This window comes from Cololabis saira, chromosome 15 (assembly GCF_033807715.1).
Source record: "Cololabis saira isolate AMF1-May2022 chromosome 15, fColSai1.1, whole genome shotgun sequence".
In the NCBI taxonomy this organism is placed as follows: Eukaryota; Metazoa; Chordata; class Actinopteri; order Beloniformes; family Belonidae; genus Cololabis; species Cololabis saira.
This window is the reverse complement of record NC_084601.1, coordinates 35,593,641-35,617,233: the sequence shown is the minus strand read 5'-3', so window position 1 is coordinate 35,617,233 and position 23,593 is coordinate 35,593,641. Positions and strand designations below refer to the sequence as shown.

At 43.1% G+C, this 23,593-nt stretch overlaps 1 protein-coding gene across 2 annotated transcripts; it reads right to left on the bottom strand.

Annotated features, from left to right (window-relative positions):
* Nucleotides 1–1,522: 1,522 nt before the first annotated feature.
* LOC133460714 (oocyte zinc finger protein XlCOF6-like) lies at nt 1,523–23,593 on the bottom strand. Of its 2 annotated transcripts, XM_061741451.1 has the most exons (5): nt 23,546–23,590; nt 23,327–23,369; nt 13,924–14,095; nt 13,503–13,775; nt 1,523–4,338 (listed from the first exon to the last, which is right to left on the bottom strand). In XM_061741451.1, exons 2-5 carry the CDS (start codon nt 23,342–23,344, stop codon nt 2,498–2,500), a joined length of 2,304 nt encoding a protein of 767 aa, XP_061597435.1. In that variant the 5' UTR covers nt 23,345–23,369; nt 23,546–23,590; the 3' UTR covers nt 1,523–2,497. The 2 variants fall into 2 exon arrangements, with proteins under 2 accessions (XP_061597435.1, XP_061597434.1); XM_061741450.1 differs by having other exon boundaries at nt 23,327–23,593.

The following is a 23,593-nucleotide window of genomic DNA, read 5'->3' as shown; positions in this document are numbered from 1 at the left end:
AGGGGCTCCGTAATCATCAGACACAGGGCCAATATAAATGAAAATGAATGAAAACCTTGACATTATATTATCAGCATCCATACCCTGCACAAAGTTCAGGAAAGGCTGCCAGATTCTCTATAAGGTCTCAGTGGATCCTGGACAGTTACCTGATCTTTTCCAGTTTGAGATGAGCCATGACTTCCCTGATCCAGTGATAAGATGATGGTGGAGCAGAGTCTTTCCATTTAAACTAAATCTCCTAGCCAGGAGGGAACAAAAGGCCATCATGTTGGTTTCCCGCCGCATAGAGGAGAGTCCACAGGAGCCAAACAGAGCAATATATGGTGACGGCACGATCGTTTTCCCACATATCTTGGAAAAAGACTCAAAGATGCTCTGTCAAAATGAATAAAGTTTAGGACAAGTCCAAAACATGTGCAGAAGAGTAGCAGGTGCCCGGCTGCATCTATCACATGTGGGATCTATATCAGCATTGATCTTTGAAAGCTTGACCTTAGACCAGTGTAAACCATTAACAATTTTGAACTGGATGACAGCAAACCTTAGACATATAGAGGATGAGAAAATATTCAAAATGATTTTCTGCCAGGTTTCTTCTGGGATTGCCTCATCAAAGTCAGTCTCCCACTTACTTCTAAGGAGGTTTAAAGCTGTCTGATTGTGGGTGTTGAGGTGATCATAAATCAGACCGATAGCCCGCTTTGTGGTTGATTTCCAAGTAAAAACTGTATCTAACAGAGAATTGGGAGGGGACATTGGGAAGCAATCTGAGTTTGAGGTTACAAAGTTCCGGAGCTGCAGATACCTATAGAAATGCGATCTGGGGATATTGTACGTCTGCACCAACTGCTCGAAAGAGGAAAAAGTGCCATTAGTGTACAGATCAGACAGTGAGATCAAACCTCTTCTACACCAAACATCAAAAGACTCCTCCATCACTGATGGGGTAAACATGGGTTTTTTTTGCAATCGGTGCAGCCTGCGGTATGTCCTTAAGGGAGAAGGATCTTCTAAATTGATTCAAAATCTTAATAAGAGTGTACAATAACTGGGTTAGAAGGGAAGTGAGAGAGAGAAACAGCTAAAAAATCTGAATGAATTAAATTTATTTTCTTTATGCACCAGTATTACATTAATTACAGTCTTGATGCATTTGATGGAACTGCCTAATTATCTATCTGCTACTTCTCTCATGGCCTGCCATAAGATGACACTGGATATGTTATTCACTGAAAAAGGTGTTTTTGCTGTTTAGAGAAGATTGTTCTACATTTATTTTAAATAACTTTTTAATAATATGTCGGAGGAGCTCCAGATGCTGTCAATACTGAATTGGCAACTTATAGTACTTTGAACCTGATTGATAAAGATGGACTTCATTCGGGAATACTAAACATTGAGTGTGATTAATACTTAGAGGTGGAACAAAGAACTTTTTTTTTTTTTTTTATTAGTTCATGACTGAATTTTTACAAAAACAAATGAAAAAAAATGCAATTTACAATCAATCATTTTGGGTATCGTAATATTGTTGGATAGACAGCTGAATAAATATTTACAAAAAATACTGTAATGATTTCAGAGGTTTTGGATTCAAATTCTCGATGCAACATAACACATTTCACTTGAATATGTTTCTACAGTTTCAGGTAATGAGTGGTGGGATGATTTATAAATTCTGCATTCTGCAAATTGTTTTTCAAAGTAATAAAAAAATGCTTTGACCTGATGATTATAAAAGACAAATACGGTAAGCATGTTTACACCGAAAGACATTGACATTATTTTATAGATTTATTTATAATGCACATTTAATAAAGACATACATCCAAAGAGCTTGAAGTATAAAAGCCATTGGATGAGGAAAAAAAACTAGGCCACAGAAATGGCCGGTAATAGAAAGAAGCATTTCTCTGAGGTTTTCAGTAAACATAAATCTGCTTAAGTGTGCTTCTGTGCAACAGTTTTTCATATTATCCAACATAAAGTGACTGAAACAACTGTTTAAATGAAAACAGAGTAGACCGATATGAGAAAATACATCTCAAAAATTTGAATACAAGCAAAGATAATTTAATGGGAAAAATTTAACCCAATCTGCTAAAGCATTCAATGAAGATCTCATGAAAAATAAGGTAAGTGGACTATTTTTTGCAGATCCATCACATACAATTCAGATTCAAAAAATATTTCAACTACAGGTTGAAATGTAACAAAATAGATAAAAAGCCAACGGGGGTGAATACTTTTGCAACCCCCTGTAGGTTGGAGGTTTTTTTTGTTAAAATTTTCATTATTCATTTTTAAGCAGTGGACGCGATAACAACAACCCTTCTCTGCATCTTGAGCCACAGCAGGTTAATATGGGGCAACTTTCTATTTCAAATGCACAGATCTAACATTAAGAAGAATAAATGACCACTTCCAGCATTTAGGGAAAATACCATCAACAAATGAAACAACTCATCCAACCAATCTATGAATATTAACCATTTCAGCTGTATGACGTGTGGCGTTTCAGATTTATGCCAGTGTTTTCTTCGTACATTTGTTCATGCGAGGACTCGCCAACACACTTGTGGTATTTAAGCTCTGTGTACCAAGCAAAGCTCTTCTTGCACACATCACAACTGTACTTCCGTTCTGCAGTGTGGAGAGTCATGTGAGACTGCAGGCTTGCCTTATTAGTATACTTTTTATCACAAATTTGGCAACTGAAAGGTTTCTCTCCTGTGTGAGTTCTCATGTGAACCTTGAGATTTGAACTGGAAGTAGATTTATGACCACATACAGAACAAAAATACTTTTCTGTATGCTGTTTCATGTGAATCTTCAAATAAGAGCTGTACCGAAATGCTTTACTGCACTGAATACAGCTATATGGCTTCAAGTCAGTTACATATTTCACTCCAACTTCTGAAACCTCCTGTTTCAATGAGTTTAAACTTGTTTGTGGTTTTCTGTCATCTTTCCAAAAGTCGCTATCAACACTGTCATCACTCTCAGGATGCAGAGACTCTGATGGCCTGTTATCAGAACAGCTAAACGGGTTTCTGCCAGAATCGCTTTCAGAGTGGGAACCTGACTGTGGTTTCCTTTTCTGTTTCCAACAGTCGCTGTCGTCCGTGTCAGGGTCAGAGGAAGAGGAATCTGAAGTCGTGCCATTCTTATCTGGGTCTGGTTCTTCAACGCAATTTCTGTTCTCTTCAGTCTGACTGTGAAGCTCAGAGGGCTGAGGCTTCTCTTCTTCATCTTCAGTCTTCACAGTGAAAGAAATAACTGAGAATTCGGTGATCTCATTTTCTTCAGGTTCCTCTTTAATGTGTGGAGGCTCCGGGTCCTCCTGCTTCACCTCCTTCTGTAGCTCTGTATGACTCGGACCCTCTCCGTCTGTCAACTGTTGTATGTTTGACTTCGTTTCACTCTCAAACATTTCATACTTTCCAACAGAGGTAAAATCAGACTGAGGCTCTTTGGTTTCTTCCCAAAAGTCCTGCTCTTCAGTTTTAAAAGGTACAGTCTCCACATCGGTCTCTGCCTTTAAACCCGTATCTGGGTTTGATTTGAGCGATTCGGGTCCTGAACAGTCCTCTCCATCAGCTGCCGTTTCCATCTGTCCATTCTCCTGGCTGTGAGAAAACTCTGACGACTGATGAATGGGCTTGTGTTTAGACAACAGATAATACGTATAAAATTCAGCAGCACAAATTCTACACCTGAATACTTTTTTCTTTTTCTTATGCACTTCCATATGTTTTGTCAGATGTCTCCTCCAGGCAAAGTCTTTACCACAAACTGAACAGGTAAACTGTGTTTGTCTTGTGTGGATCCTCATGTGCTGAATTAAAGAGTCTCGGTCAGAACAACATGCGCTACAAACTGAACACCTGAATGTGTCTCCCCTTGTGTGACACCTGAGGTGAACATTTAAATCTTCACAGCTAGAAAATGCTTCGCTGCACTGAGAACAGTTAACCTGTTTACTGGTCTGATCGTCAGCTTGGCTTTGATGATCCTGAGAAGTCTCAACAGCACACAGATGACTCCGGAGCTCCGACTCCAAACCGAACGTTCTCTTACAAATGATGCAGCTGAGCAGCTTTTCTCCAGTATGCACAGACGTGTGTAAAGTCAGTAGTCCCCCCGTTACAAATTTTTTCTCACAAAAGAAGCAACTAAAAAGTTTGTCATCGGTGTGATTTCCCGATTCATTGACAGATAATTCTTTTTTCGGGCTGTTTCTTCCTGACTGCAGTGGATTAGTCCATTTACAGATGTCGTTGCTTTTGTTGGCTGCTATATTAGAGGCCCCGTCTTCCAACTGCTGCTGGAAATCTGAAAAACACAAACATTATGAGGAAGAGAGTTCATGTTTGCATCAGTGTCAGTACACCGCTAAGAATTTTGGGCTGAACGGCTGGAGATGGTGGTAGTGCAGTTTTTAGTGTATAAACATTCAGGGTTCTCACTCTGTCCTGGAAATTATTTTCCAGGACATTTTAAGCCAATATTTTAATTAAAGGTGATCCTCTTCCCTGTGGTCTCTGTGATTGGAAATTAATGATGTTAAGTGTACTTGAAAATTCATTGCACGGCACAGCGTCCACGTCACACACAGCGGGCCTGGCCGCAAAGATATACATAATAAAGGCGAATTGACGAATACCTCATTTAACTTCAAAACCATTTGATGTTTCAAACTGCAAAAAAAAAATTGAACTATTAATATCTTGTTTAAAAGGAGCTGTATGTAAGAGCAATAATAAAACGAATCATAAAATGACCCCGATATGTCAACAGACATTTAAAAATCATGTTCATTTCAAATACTTATGTCACTGACAACAGCACTCAAGCCAGGATATTCCAGTTTAAAAAGAGGAGTTGCAGCCCTCAACTGATGTTTATGTTGTCATTTTTTGTTTTGGCCTGAAGCTCCACCCTCCACCTATCTCCCAATCACCAAGTCAGTATTGTTTCTGAAGCTCCACCTATCTCCCAATCACCAAGTCAGTATTGTTTCTGAAGCTCCACCCTCCACCTATCTCCCAATCACCAAGTCAGTATTGTTTCTGAAGCTCCACCCTCCACCTATCTCCCAATCACCAAGTCAGTATTGTTTCTGAAGCGCCACCCTCCACCTATCTCCCAATCACCAAGTCAGTATTGTTTCTGAAGCTCCACCCTCCACCTATCTCCCAATCACCAAGTCAGTATTGTTTCTGAAGCTCCACCCTCCACCTATCTCCCAATCACAAAGTCAGTATTGTTTCTGAAGCTCCACCCTCTACCTATCTCCCAACAACCAAGTCAGTATTGTTTCGGCATCCGGGTTGCCAGCTCGGCTCTAATTATGGCAGCCATGGCAGCCTACGTTCCTGCTGCATTCTGCAGCCGACCTGGCAACCTCTGGTCAGGGGGAGGAGGGGGAGGGTACACGCCGCTCAACAATATTTTGAAAGTGACTGCAGTACCAGTTTTGGACATTTCCTACAGACGGCTCCTTTAACATTTCCATTACGCTACAGAACCTTTCCCCAAAAACATATCCCAGTGTTTTTTTCTATAATGAAGTGATGTTCAACCATGTCAAAAGCTTTGTAAAAGTCAATCTGCCCTTAATCTGTCAGCAATCACGTGTGTAAGCAATTTGTAATCATTGGCTGCGTCCGAAATTCCATCCTTCCACCCTAATGAGTAGCAAAATCAGTATGCAAGATTTTTTAGTGCGTCCGAAACATTAGTACGTACACAATAGTCTGCTCTATCCATACTCATTCTGGAGAAAAGTATTAGTGTGGATTGATGGACACTAGCTAAGCAGAATGCAGCGGCATTTGGTTGCTAAGTGCTAAGTTGCTAAGTGATACGTATATGTCATAAGTATAATATTAAGTATAATAATATTATTATATAATATTAATATTATAATCTTCGTATATAATAATATTATATAATGTAATCTTGTTTCGGCCAGGATAAACGGGAAAGAGTGGAGCAGCGCTGCTACTGCTGCTGTTACCATGGTAACAGCTGCTACTGCTGCTGTTACCATGGTAACATCTGCTACTGCTGCTGTGACACGTCACTTCCTCCCAACGGCAGGAAGTGATGTGTGCGCTCTTAATAGTATGTCAGAATTATTGCACACTACTGATATTTACTCAAAAGTGTGCCGAACTTAAGTATACTTTTTAGTATGGCATTTCAGACGCACCGATTGTTCATGATCAAGCAAAACAAAAGGAACCATGTACGATCACAACTGTTCAAAAAATGTCATTTTTCACCTGAATATGACTTAATCTGTCCCTTGGCAATCAGGGGATAGAGTTGCCATCTTTTGTTGACTTACACTGAACTTCAAAATTACATATTGCATGGTGTAGTTGAAGTATTTATGGATGTTTTAATGTTTTTTCAATAATGTGTTAATAGTTTGAATAATTGCATCTAAAAGGGAGAGAATGCCATTCATCTAAATGACCAAATCTGTTGTTAAAGTAAGTAATTAAGAAGTCTGTAAGAAATGGCCAAAACTGGTACTGCAGTCACTTTCAAAATATTGTTGAGCGGCGTGTACCCTCCCCCTCCTCCCCCCGACCAGAGGTTGCCAGGTAGGCTGCAGAATGCAGCAGGAACGTAGGCTGCCATGGCTGCGATAATTAGAGCCGAGCTGGCAACCCGGATGCCGAAACAATACTGACTTGGTGATTGGGAGATAGGTGGAGGGTGGAGCTTCAGAAACAATACTGACTTGGTGATTGGGAGATAGGTGGAGGGTGGAGCTTCAGAAACAATACTGACTTGGTGATTGGGAGATAGGTGGAGGGTGGAGCTTCAGGCCAAAACAAAAAATGACAACATAAACATCAGTTGAGGGCTGCAACTCCTCTTTTTAAACTGGAATATCCTGGCTTGAGTGCTGTTGTCAGTGACATAAGTATTTGAAATGAACATGATTTTTAAATGTCTGTTGACATATCAGGGTCATTTTATGATTCGTTTTATTATTGCTCTTACATACAGCTCCTTTAAAGACTTAAGATATGAAAAAATATCTTTCAAAAGTTGAGTTTTTTTTTTTTTTTTTTCAAACGTCAACCCACGTCCGCTTGAACTGTGACGCAGTTTCCTGTAAAGATCCCCTGATCTAGAGTCCTGTAGAGACTATATAGAGCAGGGATATTCAATTGGCGGCCCGCGGGCCACATGCGGCCCGCCAGGAGCTTTTATGTGGCCCCTGGTCATATTTCAAAAAAGGGGTTGTTTGTTGAAAAAAATATATATATGGGTCATTCCAGAATTGGAGGACATTTGACGTCCCACCCATGAAATTTCAAATAAACTGTGTACAAAATACATAATCATCAAGTTTTTGTGTAAGTTTTACTAGTCCTTAGACCAAATCTAAATCATCTGGGAGAAACAATGTTTTGAAAATATTTTTAAAAATACCAAATAAGTTTGGAGTACCCCCTAATATGCCATTTCCCCTTGTCCCAGCCCCTTGGTGACCAAATTGAATATCAGATAAAACTGTTAAAATTACATTTAAATCTACTTTCTTTTGTATTTGTTTGTCCATAGATGTCTCTTGTAGATGTGGAAAGCAATTTTTTTATCAAAAAAATATTTTAAATAAGTATTATTACGAATGGAATCTGTGTCCCACACTTTGGCTGCAATCCTGTTACCTTAAGCTTTTTAGCATGGTAGAAGAAGAAGAAAGGTGTGTGTCACATGACACATTGGAAATTACATCATCAAACACTTTACCTTCAGCATGGGTAGAGCACAGGTATGTCCTCTCTTCTATTTTTCATATTTTTATAACATTGTCAGCCTTGCTTGGATGTCTCAATCTACCACCAAGAACCCTGTTACGCATATTTCCAGTATAATATGAATACTTTAAAAAAGGTTTTTACTTATTTACTTATGTAAGAGTGTTCTCTTGGTAAATGCTAACAGTTAGCTAAATAGCTAGCTTCATCTTTTGAGAAAAAGCTAACATTAGCATGGATTTGCAACCCTGTTAGTGGCAACCCTGTTACTGTGAGGGGCAACCCTGTTGCTGTCATTAGAGTAACAGGATTGCAACTCCTCAGTTTACTCAGAATTCAAAACCATTATTCATGGTCCAAATAAATATTTTACAAATAGTAAACTAATTGAGTTTAGTCTACATATTTTAAACAATTCAATTGTATTATTTTATTTTTCTTTCAGAGTGATGGTCCACCCCTCAGCGCTGCTGAAAAGCAAAGGCGCTATCGCGCTAGGCGTGATGCTGATCCAGAGAAGAGACAGCAATATTTAGAAAAAGAGAAACAGAAATGGAAGGAAGACTTAAAAACAGGGAAGAAGCTATTGCAAAAAGACCGCACGGAGAGAGCACAGCGTGCCCAGCGAAAGAGATGGAAAGAGGCACATGAGAGGTGCAACGCAAGGAAGAAGACGCTCAAAGCATTGAACACCCCTCCTATGAGCCCTGCATCTCCAGTCACACCAGAAAACCCATTGAGGGCCCAATTGCCAGATTCTAGCTCCACCTCTCAATCTGGGACTTCAATGTTAGGGTACAATAAAGTAAATGAGGAATGCATGTTATTGTAAGCACATTCTGCTAATAGTTGCAATGTTCAATTTGCAACATGTAAACATGTTTTTCTGGCCGTTGAGGGATGATCTCCATTGGTATCCATTTGAGGATATGCTGACAATAATTCCTCCACCAGAGAAGGTCAACTCCCGCCACTTGGCCATTGCAAGCGAAATATGGAATACTCTGGTCAGCCATGAAAAGTAAATCTGAAAATGAGGTGGCAGAAGTTAGCCAAGTGTTAATGTGGATCTGTTGAAAAGCTGTCTGTTTTTGTTTGCAAGTTGAGATAATTGCTGTGGGACGTTCTACCATGACCCCAATGTTTACAGTGCCAATGCACCAATGTGCCAATGTACAGAATGTGTACCATTTGTTGTTGTTTCCAGTTTTGCACTTTTTTCCGCACTTTTTTGGGGGGCTAGAAAAACAAATGTTATATTATTTCATGAGAAAAAGAAAATTCAAAGAATTAAAAACATTCAAAGAATATCTTTGTTGTCTTGAGCATTTACTTTACACATGTATTTAATGATCTATGCTGAAAAATAATGTAGATAGCAAACCAGTTACTTAACCACAACCCTGTTACACTAATTTCAACCCTGTTACCATATAATTTTAATCAAAAATAATAATAAATGGCTTTCTCAGCTTACAAGGGTTTGACCTTTTGTCATTTAAGCTCTTTAACCAACAATATGCATGAAGTTGTAGAGCAAATATCTTAAAATACATACTGATATTAGTAAAGTGAAACATGTCCTTATTGAAAAGTTGAGTACAATAATTCAATTCAATTCAATTTTATTTATATAGCGTCTAATACAACAGAGCTGTCTCTAGACGCTTTACAGAGACCCATACCCAGAACATGACCCCCGAGCAGTTATTACATAAACAATGGCAGGTAAAAACTCCCCTAGTGGGAGAAAAACCTTAAGCCAAACAGTGGCAAGGAAAAACTCCCCTTTAGGAGGAAGAAACCTGGACCAGGACCAGGCTCATAAGGGGGGACCCTCCTGCCGAGGGCCAGACTGGTGGGTCAGGGACGGCAACAGCACAGCAGGCAGGTGGAAGCAGCAACGGGATGACCAGGGGTGGGGACCGCAGGCCAGCACACAGCTCCCGAAGCTCCGGCCCAATCAGCAAGTCCCAGGTTGGGGTGCAGGGTCGGGGAAAGACTTGTGCTCCGTAATGCAAGCTACAAGCCACCCACGACCACCTGCAGGACAAAAGAGAGAAAAGGGAGGAGAAGGGGGGGCCAGCAACGAGATGACCACGGGTGGGGACCGCAGGCCAGCACGCAGCTCCCGAAGCTCCGGCCCAATCAGCAAGTCCCAGGTTGGGGTGCAGGGTCAGGGAAAGACTTGTGCTCTGTAATGCAAGCTACAAGCCACCCACGACCACCTGCAGGACAAAAGAGAGAAAAGGGAGGAGAAGGGGGGGCCAGCAACGGGATGACCAGGGGTGGGGACCGCAGGCCAGCACGCAGCTCCCGAAGCTCCGGCCCAATCAGCAAGTCCCAGTTTGGGGTGCAGGGTCAGGGAAAGACTTGTGCTCCGTAATGCAAGCTACAAGCCACCCACGACCACCTGCAGGTTCCGGTGTCCGGCAAAGGATGCTGCAACATGGACAAAAGAGAGAAAAGGGAGGAGAAGGGGGGGCCGGCACAAGAAACTACAGGAGCGACTCTGACACACTAAAGTTTACACTACCTAGAGATTTACCAACACCAGCTAGAGGTTTACTAAACACTAACTATAGGCTTTACTAAACAGAAATGTTTTAAGTTTAGTTTTAAAGGTGGAGGTGGTGTCAGCCTCCTTAACCCAGATTGGAAGTTGGTTCCATAGTAATGGTGCCTGATAGCAGAACGCCCGCCCTCCAAATCTACATTTAGATACTCTAGGAACTACGAGTAAACCTGCACTCTGAGAACGGAGAGCTTAGATAGATTTTGAAAGTTTTTTAAATGAATTTAAATCAACTCATATCTGAAATCTAATAGTTATTTAGAGAGAATGTTACTTATTTCACCTAATGGTAAAGGAATTATATCTATTTATTTAAATTGTGATACTTTTTCAGGTCCCTGGCTGTTGGTAACAGGGTTGCGCCAATTATAGCAAACAATAAATTTAACATTTAATAAAAAATGTGTCTTTAATGTCTGAGCTGAGCCAATCAAGATTTTGATAGTTTATTACCTAGTATTGATGTGTACATAACTGAAAATGGTAAAATATCAAGTTTTTTTTCCCAAAATTCTAAAGCCCAAATGTCCTCCAATTCTGGAATGACCCCTATATATTTTTTTATTTTTTATTTTTTTTAAATAGTGATGCATTATTATTAACCTCCGTTGTACAGAGGACTTGTTGACATCATTAGGCTTCTAGGATTGGCCTGACATTTTTTTCATTTGAATAAGTGAGGACTTTGCATTTCAGATGGAACTTCTAAGCTTCCTATAATTTCATGTGATTGTTTTGTTTTGCTGATATAATGCACAGATGTGTCATTAATAAAGGAGCTTATGGTTAATATTTTAGTTGCTTATTTATAACATCAAACTGGCTACTATGGACTGAAATGCTTGTGCCCAATGCTTAATATAAATTCAAATAAGGAAATCTTGGTGGAAAGTGGTACTTTGTCATTATGGCGTGTTTTATTAAAAGTAGGTCAATATCAACTTCATTAAGTTTGCACAATGCATGGTTTCAAAATGAACTTGCATTCAAAATAATATTTCTTTATTTGAATATTATATTTAACATTCACAATGACTATATCTAGAGACAATTAATACATAATTCATATGTAAACTAGATATATTCAAATGTATAATACAAATGTATTATATATATACACATAAGTCTTTGTCTTTGAGTGCAAAATACATTTTGAAAACAAAATTTTCAAATTGTGCGGCCCTCTCCATACAGTCCTTTTGCAGATGTGGCCCCCGGCCGAATCTAGTTGAATACCCCTGATATAGAGACTATAGGACTCTACCCTGATCTGAGTGAACCATCCTTCATACTGGCGGGCAGGAACAATAGTATACGGCTGCAGACCCGGAGGCAGCAGATCTGAGCAGCAGATCTGAACCGCAGTTCTAGACGTCACAGAGCCCGCTACTGGATGACTGTAGAACTGCAACTATTAGAACTGCACTGCAACTAAATCAGCGTTCCACCTTAATAAATATATGAAGATTTAATTGATAATGAGGCATGGAGCTTAAATATGAAGATTTAGTTGATAATGAGGCTCAATATATGAAGATTTAATTGATAATGAGGATGGCGCTTATAATTAAAGAACTTACTTCCAGGGTAAACGGCAGGGATTCGTAGCTCATTCAGCACTATTTCAGATGTCATTTGTAGAGCATACGCCTTTACTGGTAGGCTCTTTATTTGTGGCAAGAGATTTAGATCATAGGCAGCACCAGTAGGTGCAGTTAAGACTGTTATCAAATTATGGTGAAATTTTAAATTATTTCTTTAAATCATGAATGAGGCAATATAAAAAAAATTAGTCTTTACTTGTTTTTAGCCTAATGACAATAAATATATATTTAAACACTGAGCAACCATAAACATCATAGATAATGTCGTGATTGAGGCTTGGTATTTTACCATGTCTCCGCAGGACTGTTATATGCACAGAATTATAAAGGTGTTGCAATTGCGTGAATATGAATAGAGACTGGGACAGAGAAGATGACAACTGTCTTGCCACTGACAGAGAGGACTAAGATGTGGCGTTTACAGAGGTGGACAGAGTACTCGACCCCAGTACTTGAGTAAGAGTACAAATACTACTGGTCAAAATTTACTCCGTTACAAGTAAAAGTAGCTCAGTCAAAATATTACTCGAGTAAGAGTAGAAAAGTACTTGCTTTTAAAAGGTACTTAAGTTATACTTCTTCCCACCCCTTTTCGGACATGCAAGTGAAATTACTGTGCTGTTTTTTTGTTTTATTTTGTTTTGTTTTGTAAAATTGTCTTGATCGGCCATTTTGTATTATTATTTCTGTTTTACTTGTTCATATTTACGTTATATATAATTTGCATGTTCGGAATAAATCACTAAGTATCCAAAAGTAAATGCTTTTAAATTTACTTTAAGTAAAAGTAAGAGTAAGAGTAAATTTCTTATTTTCCACATCAGTAAATTACTATATTTTTTCTAAATTAATTGTTGCGGCTCTGTCTTGACAAACGCAGGCTACTTTGGCGGTATCGTTTTGAGGAGGCTTGACGTATTTCCGCTTTACGTACATCCCAGTGGAGAGCGTGCACTGTGATAGGTCTCCTCCTTTGACAAAAACAGCTTGTGTCCAATAGGTTTTTAGGGAAGAAGAAAAAAGAGCAGACCTGAAAGTGACGAGTACTTTTCAGCCTTCCTAGAAATTTACTCGAGTAAAAGTAAAAATATTTGTCTTGGAAATGTATTCAAGTAAGAGTAATAAGTACCAAAGAAATCTAATACTCAAGTAAAGTACAAATCCTCTGGATATGTACTTAAGTACAGTACTCAAGTAAATTTACTCCGTTACTGTCCACCACTGGGCGTTTAGTAGGATATATTACCCCCAAAACTTGAACAGCATTGATCAAACCCACTACAACATAGTGTATTTGGGTGTCAAGTCATCACTTTTGTTGTAGTAATTGTTAAAAAAAAGAAATAAAAACACTTTGATATACTGAAATGGTAAGTATGGTAGTATTAAGTCCAAAATTCCCAAACAGAACATATTTAACATTTATTTAACAATATAACTTGGGGTAAACAATTAGAAATAAAAACACTTTGATATACTGAAATGGTAAGTATGGTAGTATTAAGTCCAAAGTTCCCAAACAGAACAATATACCATGTGGGGCGGTGGTGGTTGGTGCCTGGGGGGTGGTGGTGGTTGGTGCCAGGGGGGTGGTGGTGGTTGGTGCCTGGGGGGTGGTGGTGGTGGTTGGTGCCAGGGAGGTGGTGGTGGTGGTTGGTGGGACTGTAGGGTTGGAACCTGGTTTCTTCTTGCACCAATGTATATGTTTAATAAAATCGTCTTTCCGTATTATTGTTGAACTGCAGTATGGACAGTGATAATGCAGCTGCGGCCGACATCCCAGTCCACATCTGTGAATGGTGTATTCTTAAACATAAGCACATAGATATAAATATTATTATATAATCAGTTTTCCATTACAAATTGTCACTTAAAAATACAAATCCTGCATCAACAATGAAGTTCCAGCATGCACTACATGCACACACACAGGGAGAATGTTTTCAAACTTTACCTTCATGGCTAACAGCTCTGTTAAAATGAAGATCCATGTGTATCTGACATTTGTTCAACGGGGAGGGGTAGTAAACTGGAGGGCTGCAGAATGGACAGTGGTAGTTATTGCAGCATGATGTGCATCTGTGAAGTTGGGGCAAGGCCCTTCCTTTCTGGATTGTTATGTGTACCTAAAAAAGAGTGTTCAATTAGTCCAAGTTAATATTTTTACACTGTTTTACAGACAAAACTGGGCCAAAGCCTAATAACGGACAAATATACATTTTCCTCTTATGCACTGGATTAGCTAAATTTCTGTCCACAAAATATCTAAATATAGGCTATATAGTGATATAAATGTGAATAGTTATATAAACACACATAATGTATAATATGAATAAAAAGATAAGTTAAGATATTCCTTCAATTGTCCCACAATGGGGAAATCCACAGTTACAGCAGCAACTGCACAGTTGATTGAAGAGTAGCAATAACAAACAATATATGAACAATGAATTATTGGGACGAAAAAAATAACAACCCTAACAATAATAGTAAAAATATATAATCAATATAATAACCATGACATTATTTACAAGATTAATCTTGGTAATGATTGGTAATATACCAGAGATCATGTTCTTATTGCACATAATAAATGAAAAAAAAAAAAAAAAAAAAATTATATATATTGTAGCGACCCTGCAGTAATGTTCAGTTATGTTAGTAATGTTGTCATGTTCAGATGTTCTGTTTAATGTTAAGCCTGTGGGTAGAGAACAGGTAGGGGCGGGGTAAGCACGGGAGTTGTGAGTGTGAGTGTGCACATGCGTAGAGTGGCTGAGCGGCGCCCGTTAGGAGGCGCGTCAGTTGAACAGCTGATTGAGTAAACTCAGCGGGGTTTTTATTGTTTTGGCGTGGTTACGGCCATCAGTAACCCATTTCTGTGACAGATAATAAATCTGTTAAACTGGTTTACGCTTCCTCATCCTTCTGATACATCCTGATCGCTACATTTGGTGTCAGAAGTTAAACAACGGATTTTCCTCCACCCTGCTCTGCCAACGTCAGCTCTTCCTCGCCAGTTAAACGTAATGGCAGCACGTCAGGAACGATCCGGAGCTCGCCAGAAGGTCAAACAGGAGGGGATGGACGGTGTATGGCGTGATTATGACAATGCCCCAGAACGTTTGTCTCGCCTTAGACAGACAGCCATAGAGCTGGCTGCTGCTGCCGGTTTCGACTCACCCAGCGCGGGGCGGCGCTCCAGCAGGGGAGCTCCTGCCGAAAGTGACGTGGTGCCGGATGTAACCAAGGATGGTGGCGCCCATTATAACCAGTTCCAGGTGAAAACACCAAAATACAATGGTAAAGCGGACTGGGAAGCCTTCCAGGCTCAATTTGAACTGTTGGCTCAGGCTGTGGGCTGGTCTGAGGACAAAAAGGCACTCCAGCTAGCTCTGTGCCTTACAGAAGAAGCCTTATCCTGTTTGCTCCTACTCAGCCCATCCGAGAGGGCGGACTATGGGGCCTTGGTTGGGGCTCTGAAGCGGCGGTTTGGTCAGTGCAGCCAGCCTGGTGTGCTGCGTTCAGAGCTGTCAAGCAGACAGAGACAGCCAGGGGAGCCGCTCCGCATATTGGCTAATGACATTGAAACCCTGGCACGGAGAGCATACGCCCACATGTCTCCTGAGGTGCAGAGCGAGCTGGCCAGGGACCAGTTCATCCGAGCCATAACCCCAAGAGAGCTGCGCATCCAGACTCAACTGGCACACCCCCGCTCTCTGCAGGAAGCACTGGAGCTGGCATTGGAGAGAGAGGTCGTTGGAGGAGCAGTAGAGGGCGGCCACCCAGAGAGCAACCCTGTTGTGAGGACGGCGATGCAGGGAGACCCAGGACAAGAGAAACCAGCATGGGCGGCCGAGTTGACTGAACTGATCCGTGCTGTGTCTCTACAATCAACACAGAGCGGCACCCGCCCTCGCCGGGGCCCCCTTGTGTGTTGGCTGTGTGGCCAGGCTGGCCATATAAGCGTGAGGTGCCCCAGGCGTGCTGATATTCAGGGAAATGCCCCCGGGTCTGTGTAAATGGGACGACACAGACCCCCACCCCGGTGTCCCACCCTCCCTTGATTTCATTGGACGGAGCCCAGCCGCACGGACGGGGGAGCGGGGCTCCACTCCCCCCAGAAGCAGATGACATCGCTGAGTCTGTGAGGGTCGTTGGTTGGACTCACATGGGGGATTTCTGCCATGTTCCAGTCACCCTGGCAGGGGCTCCATGTACGGCCCTTGTCGACACCGGCTCCACAGCTACATTAATGAGACCGGACGTGGTTCCAGCAGGGACACAGTTGACACCCACTCTTGTGAAGCTGCGAACAGTGACTGGTGGGTTAGCCCCCATGCTTGGGAAAGGGGTTGTGGCTATACGGGTGGGGGGGCTGTCAGTGTCTTTTAGGGTGTGGGTTGCAGAAGTACAGGATCCCTGTATATTAGGACTGGACTTCCTGAGGGCTGCTCGCTGTGTGCTAGATCTGGGGAAGAACACACTGGCCTTTCCAGGGGGTCCCACAGTTGAAATGGTGCACCCCACGCTAGCCACGTCACCACACCCACCAACCTCGAGAGTGGCTGAAACACACCCCCCGCTCCAAATCCCCCCTCCTGCAGCAATGCCCCCCAACACCAATGCTACCCCCAGCTCCGCCCCGAGCCTCACCCCCACTCAACAACCCACAGCTGGGAGTCTGGGAGTGGACAGACTGGCAGCAGTGAGGGAGGTGTGGAAACGCAGCTGTGATAGCTTGGAATCTGAGCAGCAGGAGGAGCTGTGGCAGGTATTGTGGGAGTTTAAGGACATTTTTGCTTTGACGGAAGAGGAGGTGGGCCTGACACACTTGGTGCAGCACGAAATTGACACAGGCGATGCACGGCCCATCAAAACACGCCCCCGCCGCCTCCCCCTGGCCCATCAGACAGCAGCAGACAGTGCTATTGATGAGATGTTGTCAACCGGCATCATTGAACCCTCTGACAGCCCCTGGGCCTCGGGGGTTGTGATGGTAAATAAGAAAAGGAGTCCAAAGATGAGATTCTGCGTGGACTACAGACCGCTGAATAGTGTGACCAAGAAAGACTCATACCCGCTGCCCCGCATCGACGAGTGTCTGGACTTAGTGTCCGGCTCGTCCTGGTTCTCCTCCCTAGACCTGCGCAGCGGGTATTGGCAGGTGCCCCTCAGTCCTGAAGCTAGACCAAAGACAGCTTTTTGCACTGGACGGGGGCTGTGGCAGTTTCGAGTTCTCTGCTTCGGCCTGTGCAACGCCCCGGCCACGTTTGAACGGCTAATGGAAAAAGTGCTGGCCGACGTCCCCCGACAGAAGTGCCTGGTCTACCTGGACGATATCCTGGTCCACGGGAGCTCCTTCCAAGCGGCCTTAGGAGCTCTGCGACAGGTTCTACAGAGGATAGCAGCAGCGGGGCTGAAGCTCCACCCCGACAAGTGCTGCTTCATGAGGAGAGAGTTGGAGTTCTTGGGACACAGAGTCGGAGGAGAAGGCATCAGCACCTTGGAGGACAAGGTGCGGGCAGTAAAGGACTGGCCAGGCCCCACTAATCTACGGGAGCTGAAGAGTTTCCTTGGACTTGCGTCTTAATACAGGCGGTTCGTGCGCGGCTTCTCCTGTATAGCCGCACCCCTGTTCTGCCTGCAACGGAAAGACTGTGATTTTGCCTGGACTCTTGAGTGCGAGCTGGCCTTCAGCTCTTTGAAGAAGGCCTTGACGGAGTCTCCCATCCTCACCCCCCCAGACCTCAACCTACCGTTTGTCCTGGACACAGATGCCAGTGATGTTGGGATGGGGGCAGTGTTGAGTCAGGTGGGGTCAGAGGGGGAGAAAGTGGTGGCGTACTTCAGCAAAACCTTCAACAAGGCGGAACGGCGCTATTGTGTGACACGCAGAGAGTTGCTTGCAATCGTGAGAGCAGTCAGCCACTTCAGGTATTACTTGTGCGGCCTGCCCTTCACGGTGCGGACTGACCACGCAGCCCTCCAGTGGTTGATGTCTTTCAAGGAGCCTGAGGGGCAGATTGCACGCTGGTTGGAGGAGCTGGCGCCATACGTCTTCACAGTGGAGCACAGGGCTGGGGCTCGCCATACCAATGCTGACGCCATGTCCCGGCGTCCCTGTGCTCCCAGCGGCTGCTGGTACTGCGAAAAGAGAGAGGATCGGGAGAAAGAGCTCCGGGCAGGGGAGGAGCAAGATCACACACACCATGGGGCCGGGCCGGTCTGCAGAGAGACGCAGGTTATTGACCCAACTGACTGGAGAGCGCAGCAGGAACAGGATGCTGATCTACACCCGGTGCTGAGGTGGGTGGAGTCAGGACAAAAGCCACTGTGGAATGAGGTCGCTGGGTGCTCGCCTGCCACCAAAGGACTGTTTTCAAAGTTTGAGGCTCTCCGGCTGATGGATGGAGTGCTTCAGAGAGCCTGGAAAGAGACTGCTACAGGGGAGGAGAGGTGGCAGGTGGTGGTCCCCAGAGCTCTGAGGGAATCAGTGCTTAGAGCCTCTCATGGAACCACGGGAGCAGGACACTTTGGCATCTCTAAAACCCTGCGTCGACTCCGCCAGAGTTTCTACTGGGGCCAGCTCAGGAGGGATGTTGAGGACTTTTGCCGTCGCTGTGACCTTTGTACAGCGCACAAAGGTCCCACTGATCAGTCACGTGCCCAACTTCAACAGCTGTCAGTGGGGGCCCCGATGGAGAGGGTGGCAGTGGACATAATGGGCCCGTTCCCACGTACAGAAAAGGGGAACCGTTATGTCCTGGCCGCTATGGACTATTTTACAAAATGGCCAGAGGCATATGCTATACCCGACCAGGAGGCGGTGACCGTGGCAGATGCTCTGGTGGAGGGCATGTTTGCCAGATTCGGAGCGGCTGAGGTCATCCACAGTGACCAAGGTAGAAACTTCGAATCTAGAGTGTTCACTGCTATGTGTGACCGGCTGGGCATGCAAAAGACACGGACTACTCCTCTCCATCCGCAGAGTGATGGACTGGTCGAGCGTTTCAACAGGACTCTGGCAAAACAACTCGCTATCCTCACCGCGGAGCATCAGCGTGATTGGGACATGCACCTCCCTCTCGTCCTATGGGCCTACAGATCGGCTGTGCAGGATTCCACCTCATGCACACCAGCCCTGCTCATGTTGGGGCGAGAGCTAAGGACACCAGCAGAAATGGCTCTTGGCAGACCCCCAGACACACCGACAGTCCCACCGGGACCGGAATACGCCAGGAGGCTCCAAGATTGGATGGAGTCAGCACATGCTTTTGCCCGTGACCAGTTACAGAAGGCTGGCATGAGACAGAAAAGAAATTACGATACAAGAGCTAGAGGGGGGGACTTCAAGGTCAGGGACTTGGTGTGGGTGTATAGTCCAAGAAGAAAGAAGGGCCGGTGCCCTAAGTTGGACTGTCACTGGGTGGGCCCCTGTGAGGTATTGGAGAAGCTGGGAGAGGTGGTCTACAGGGTCCAGCTGCCACCTAGAGGGAGACGGGTGGTCCTCCACAGAGACAGGCTGGCCCCATACAGAGGTGATGCACGCCCACGTCAGCGCCTCAACCCCCCTACACCTTCTCAGAGAAACCAGGCAGTCACACCCCCGGATTCAGTGACTGTGTCCCCCTCTGATTCCCCACACTCTCCCCCACCCACAAACTCACCCCCTGCTCTTAGGCAGGATGTTCCCAGACTGCAGGTGCAGCCGCGTGAGTTCACCCCAAGGCGGCCTCAGAGAATGAGAAGAGCCCCGGGCCACCTCAGAGACTTTTTATGCCACCCCTCGGGGCGAGGGACTTAGTAAATCTGTTAAACTGGTTTACGCTTCCTCATCCTTCTGATACATCCTGATCGCTACAATATATATATATATATATATATATATATATATATATATATATATATATATATATATATATATATATATATATATATATATATATATATATATATATAAATAGGACCTTCATGCTTTTCTCATGTAATCCACATCACAAGTAAAACATTTTAGCCTACGCACTTTTCTGACTATCGTGGCAAATAGAGTCATTAACGTTAATTTCTCTGTCAAATTTAACTTAACAATATAGAGAGAGTCGCAATCTACGTCATCACCTGGCGAGCCGCCATGCTGGACGAACCATTAGCAGCTCTTCAGACCACTGCGCACCGCGTACAGACGTGCTCCCTCTTCGTCGTGTTTTACGTGAAATCGTTACTTTACATTATTCTGTAAACCCTGGTAGCCTGTTGCTGTGTTGTAGCAGCAGCAGCTCCTCACATAACAGACGTGGGGGAAAAAAATCGCTAATGGTTTAACTTTTCAGCGGTTCCTGCTCGGAGGCAGAACCTCCGAACATCTGAGATAACAAACAGTCGTCGGCTCGCTTGGCTGTAAGACGACCAAATATAACCTTCCACATTATCCCGATGTCAATGAGAGTCTTCTCCCTGCATTTTCATTCTGGTAAGTTAAAGATGCTGTATGATTATCTTTTTATACATTGCCTCTCCTTCAACTGTAACACCACACACACACATAGCAGCGCGCACACAAACACACGTAAGGCTAACACTATGCATTACATAGATGTAACACTCATAATCATGACATGTAAGAAATCATAAAGTCATTACAGGTGCCTTGTCATGATTATGAGTGCCACATCTATGTTATGCACATCCATTCAAATAAGTGTTCCTATCATAACATAACATAACATAACATAACATTAAGGTTCTATATTTTTTCAAGACTTATGTTTTGGGATGATAATTTTGATTGTGTTACCAGGAAAACCAGCAAATGAAATGTACAGCTCCCACCCAGACTGAGGCCCATCTCTCAACCTGGGCCACACTAAGATAAATGTCACATCGACTGCACGCTATGAGAGAAGGGAAGGAGAAAACGGCGGAGGACTGACAGTACACCTGCGATGGATGAGACAGTTATGGATGACCTTCTTCCAGCAGGTAAGCCTTACAGAGCCAGCAGATACAAGACCATATCTTGTTTTTGTTGCAGCTGTATGTGGCACATTTAGCTCTAACGATTTCCTTCAGAATAAACTATATCTTATCTGATCCACAGTGGAGACACCAGCACCAGTAGACGATGGAGCTGACCAGAGACCGCTGACAGAATGTGACTTCTGTCATCGTCGGCAGGATGAAATCAAGCGGCTGCTGGAAGAGAACAGGGCCCTGAAACGGGAGCTCGGTCAGAGGAAAATGGGTGAACATTTCCTGAAGGATGACATCAACAAAGTGAAGTACTACACTGGACTTCCACACCTCGAAGTTGTCATGGGTGTTCTAGCCTGTGTTGCAAAAATGAGTGATGCTAAAACCCACACTGAAATAAATGTGTCTGAAATACAGCCATAAGTGTCTGTCGCATCCATACCCACAATCTTCACAATAAACATACTTAAATGCATATGTCTTATAAACAAGGAGAAATAACAGTTTGATGTGCAAAAACAAGAAGTGTTTATTTGAAAGTATTGCAACCTGAGAACACAGAACCTAGTGCAATTTGAATGCTTAAAAAAATTGTTACAATTTAAAAAATGGAGGTAGTGCAATTTCTTATATTGCAATAATAAATATACATGTTACATATAAATGCTTTCAATACCAAAATTAAATAGGTATCTATACAATAACATATTGAAAACAACAACATATTGCAAGAATGGATACAAGTAAACAATGGAGTGCAATTATTTCAATAATAATAGTATATATCCATGTTTCTTATAAATAAATAGGTATCAATACTATATATATATTTATATAATATACAGTATTTCTTATTGTCTTTGAATAAACTGTGTGACTACAGGTATCAGTTGTAAACATACTGTACATCTAAAAATATTGAAAACAACATATTGCAAGAATGACAAGTTGTCCAGTGTGGCTTGGGGCTTGTGCCTGCTGGCTGGCGTCCGTAGGCCAGGCATGGGAGTGTTGTCATCGATGGCTCGGTCCGGAGCAATCCTCTCAATCAGCTCTCCTAAGAGGAGACAAATGAACATACATTAGTTCATTTGTCATAAAACTGTAGAAAGCAGCAGTAATACTAAAGTAACACTTTACTGTTTATATATATATATATATATATATATATATATATATATATATATATATATATATATATATATATATATGGTAGTCTTGAAAATGTCACGACAGAGAAGGACAGCACTTCATTGTGTATCATTCTATGCAGGAAACCAAACATTGTAGTGGCCACTCACTAGCAGGACTGTGTATATACATGACCTATAAATGACATTTATGTATATGACAGTAAAGTATAACGTCTGAATATTAGTTTATATAGCTTAACTACACTTTTGTAACACCTAGTTACGAGCACACGTGTGCATGCTGCACTAACAGTTGCTAGAATGGAGCGCAGCTTACCTTTGACTGGCCTTATGATCTCAAGCTCCTGCACCATCCATTAGTGAACTGCACATGAGACTCCAACGACTTATAGCAACGGAACTGCTCTGAAGTGTAGCCGCTCACACCGCAAACAAGGTAGGCGAAGACGTCGGTCGTGCAGAACGTTGGCAGTAATGCCGCGTTCCATTTGTCCTCGGAAGTGGGGATTTCCCAGTTCCCAGTTAGATTTTTCAACTGGAACGCCCCTCGAAGTGGGATTTCCCACTGGGAAAGTGGGAGAGTCTTCACCACCCCCGAGTTCACATTCCAAGATGGCTGCCCCGGTTGTAAACAGTAGAAGAGAGTTCTGTAATAATTCGTAGCACTTCATTCTAGTTTTGGTCACACTAAATCAGTCGTATACAAGTATTGTTTGGCTTATATATGCTGCTATAGTGTAATTTACATTTTTCATGTGGTATATGCGAACTACAATCTTGTTTTCCTACTTTGTAACTGGAACGCTGATAACTCGGCTGTGACGTCATTCCCAGTTCCGACTTCCGAGGTAAATGGAACGCAGCATCAATCCTCGTCGGAGCAGGGATTTCGTATGGATCCAAACTGTTAATTAAAACAATTTTTTCCAAATACCGGTCCCTGGCTTCCTTGATTAAGGTATCCCGGTAAATACCACTTCTTTTCTGAGATTTTAACTTTTTTTTTTTTGCTCTCCGTGCAACAACACTGCTACCACTCTGCTACTACACTGGTACTGCGGTGGTTTGTTTACATTCTCGTTCGTCCAGCATGGCCGCCGCGACTCTCTCTATAGTTTGTGGATCATGTTAGGCATTTCACTGATTGATTAAATCACTTTTGCAGATCACTTAAGTGCCAATATATCTTGAAAAGAATACACAAAAAATGTGATTCACGGTAATACTCACACTCCGGTCGTCATCCATCTTGAGAAAAGGAGAAAAGAGCACGCTGCCGGAAAAAAACGAGAAGTCTCAATCTGAACTGTTGATTTAGTTGCAGTTATAAAGTAATCCAGTAGGGGGCTCTGTGACGTCTAGAACTGCGGTTCAGATCTGCTGCTCAGATCTGCTGCCTCCGGGTCTGCAGCCATACCCATAGACATATATAAAGGCTAGATGACTCACGGCGGAGTCTCCAGCGCATGGATGTATTGCTCCAGCGTCGTTCACCCG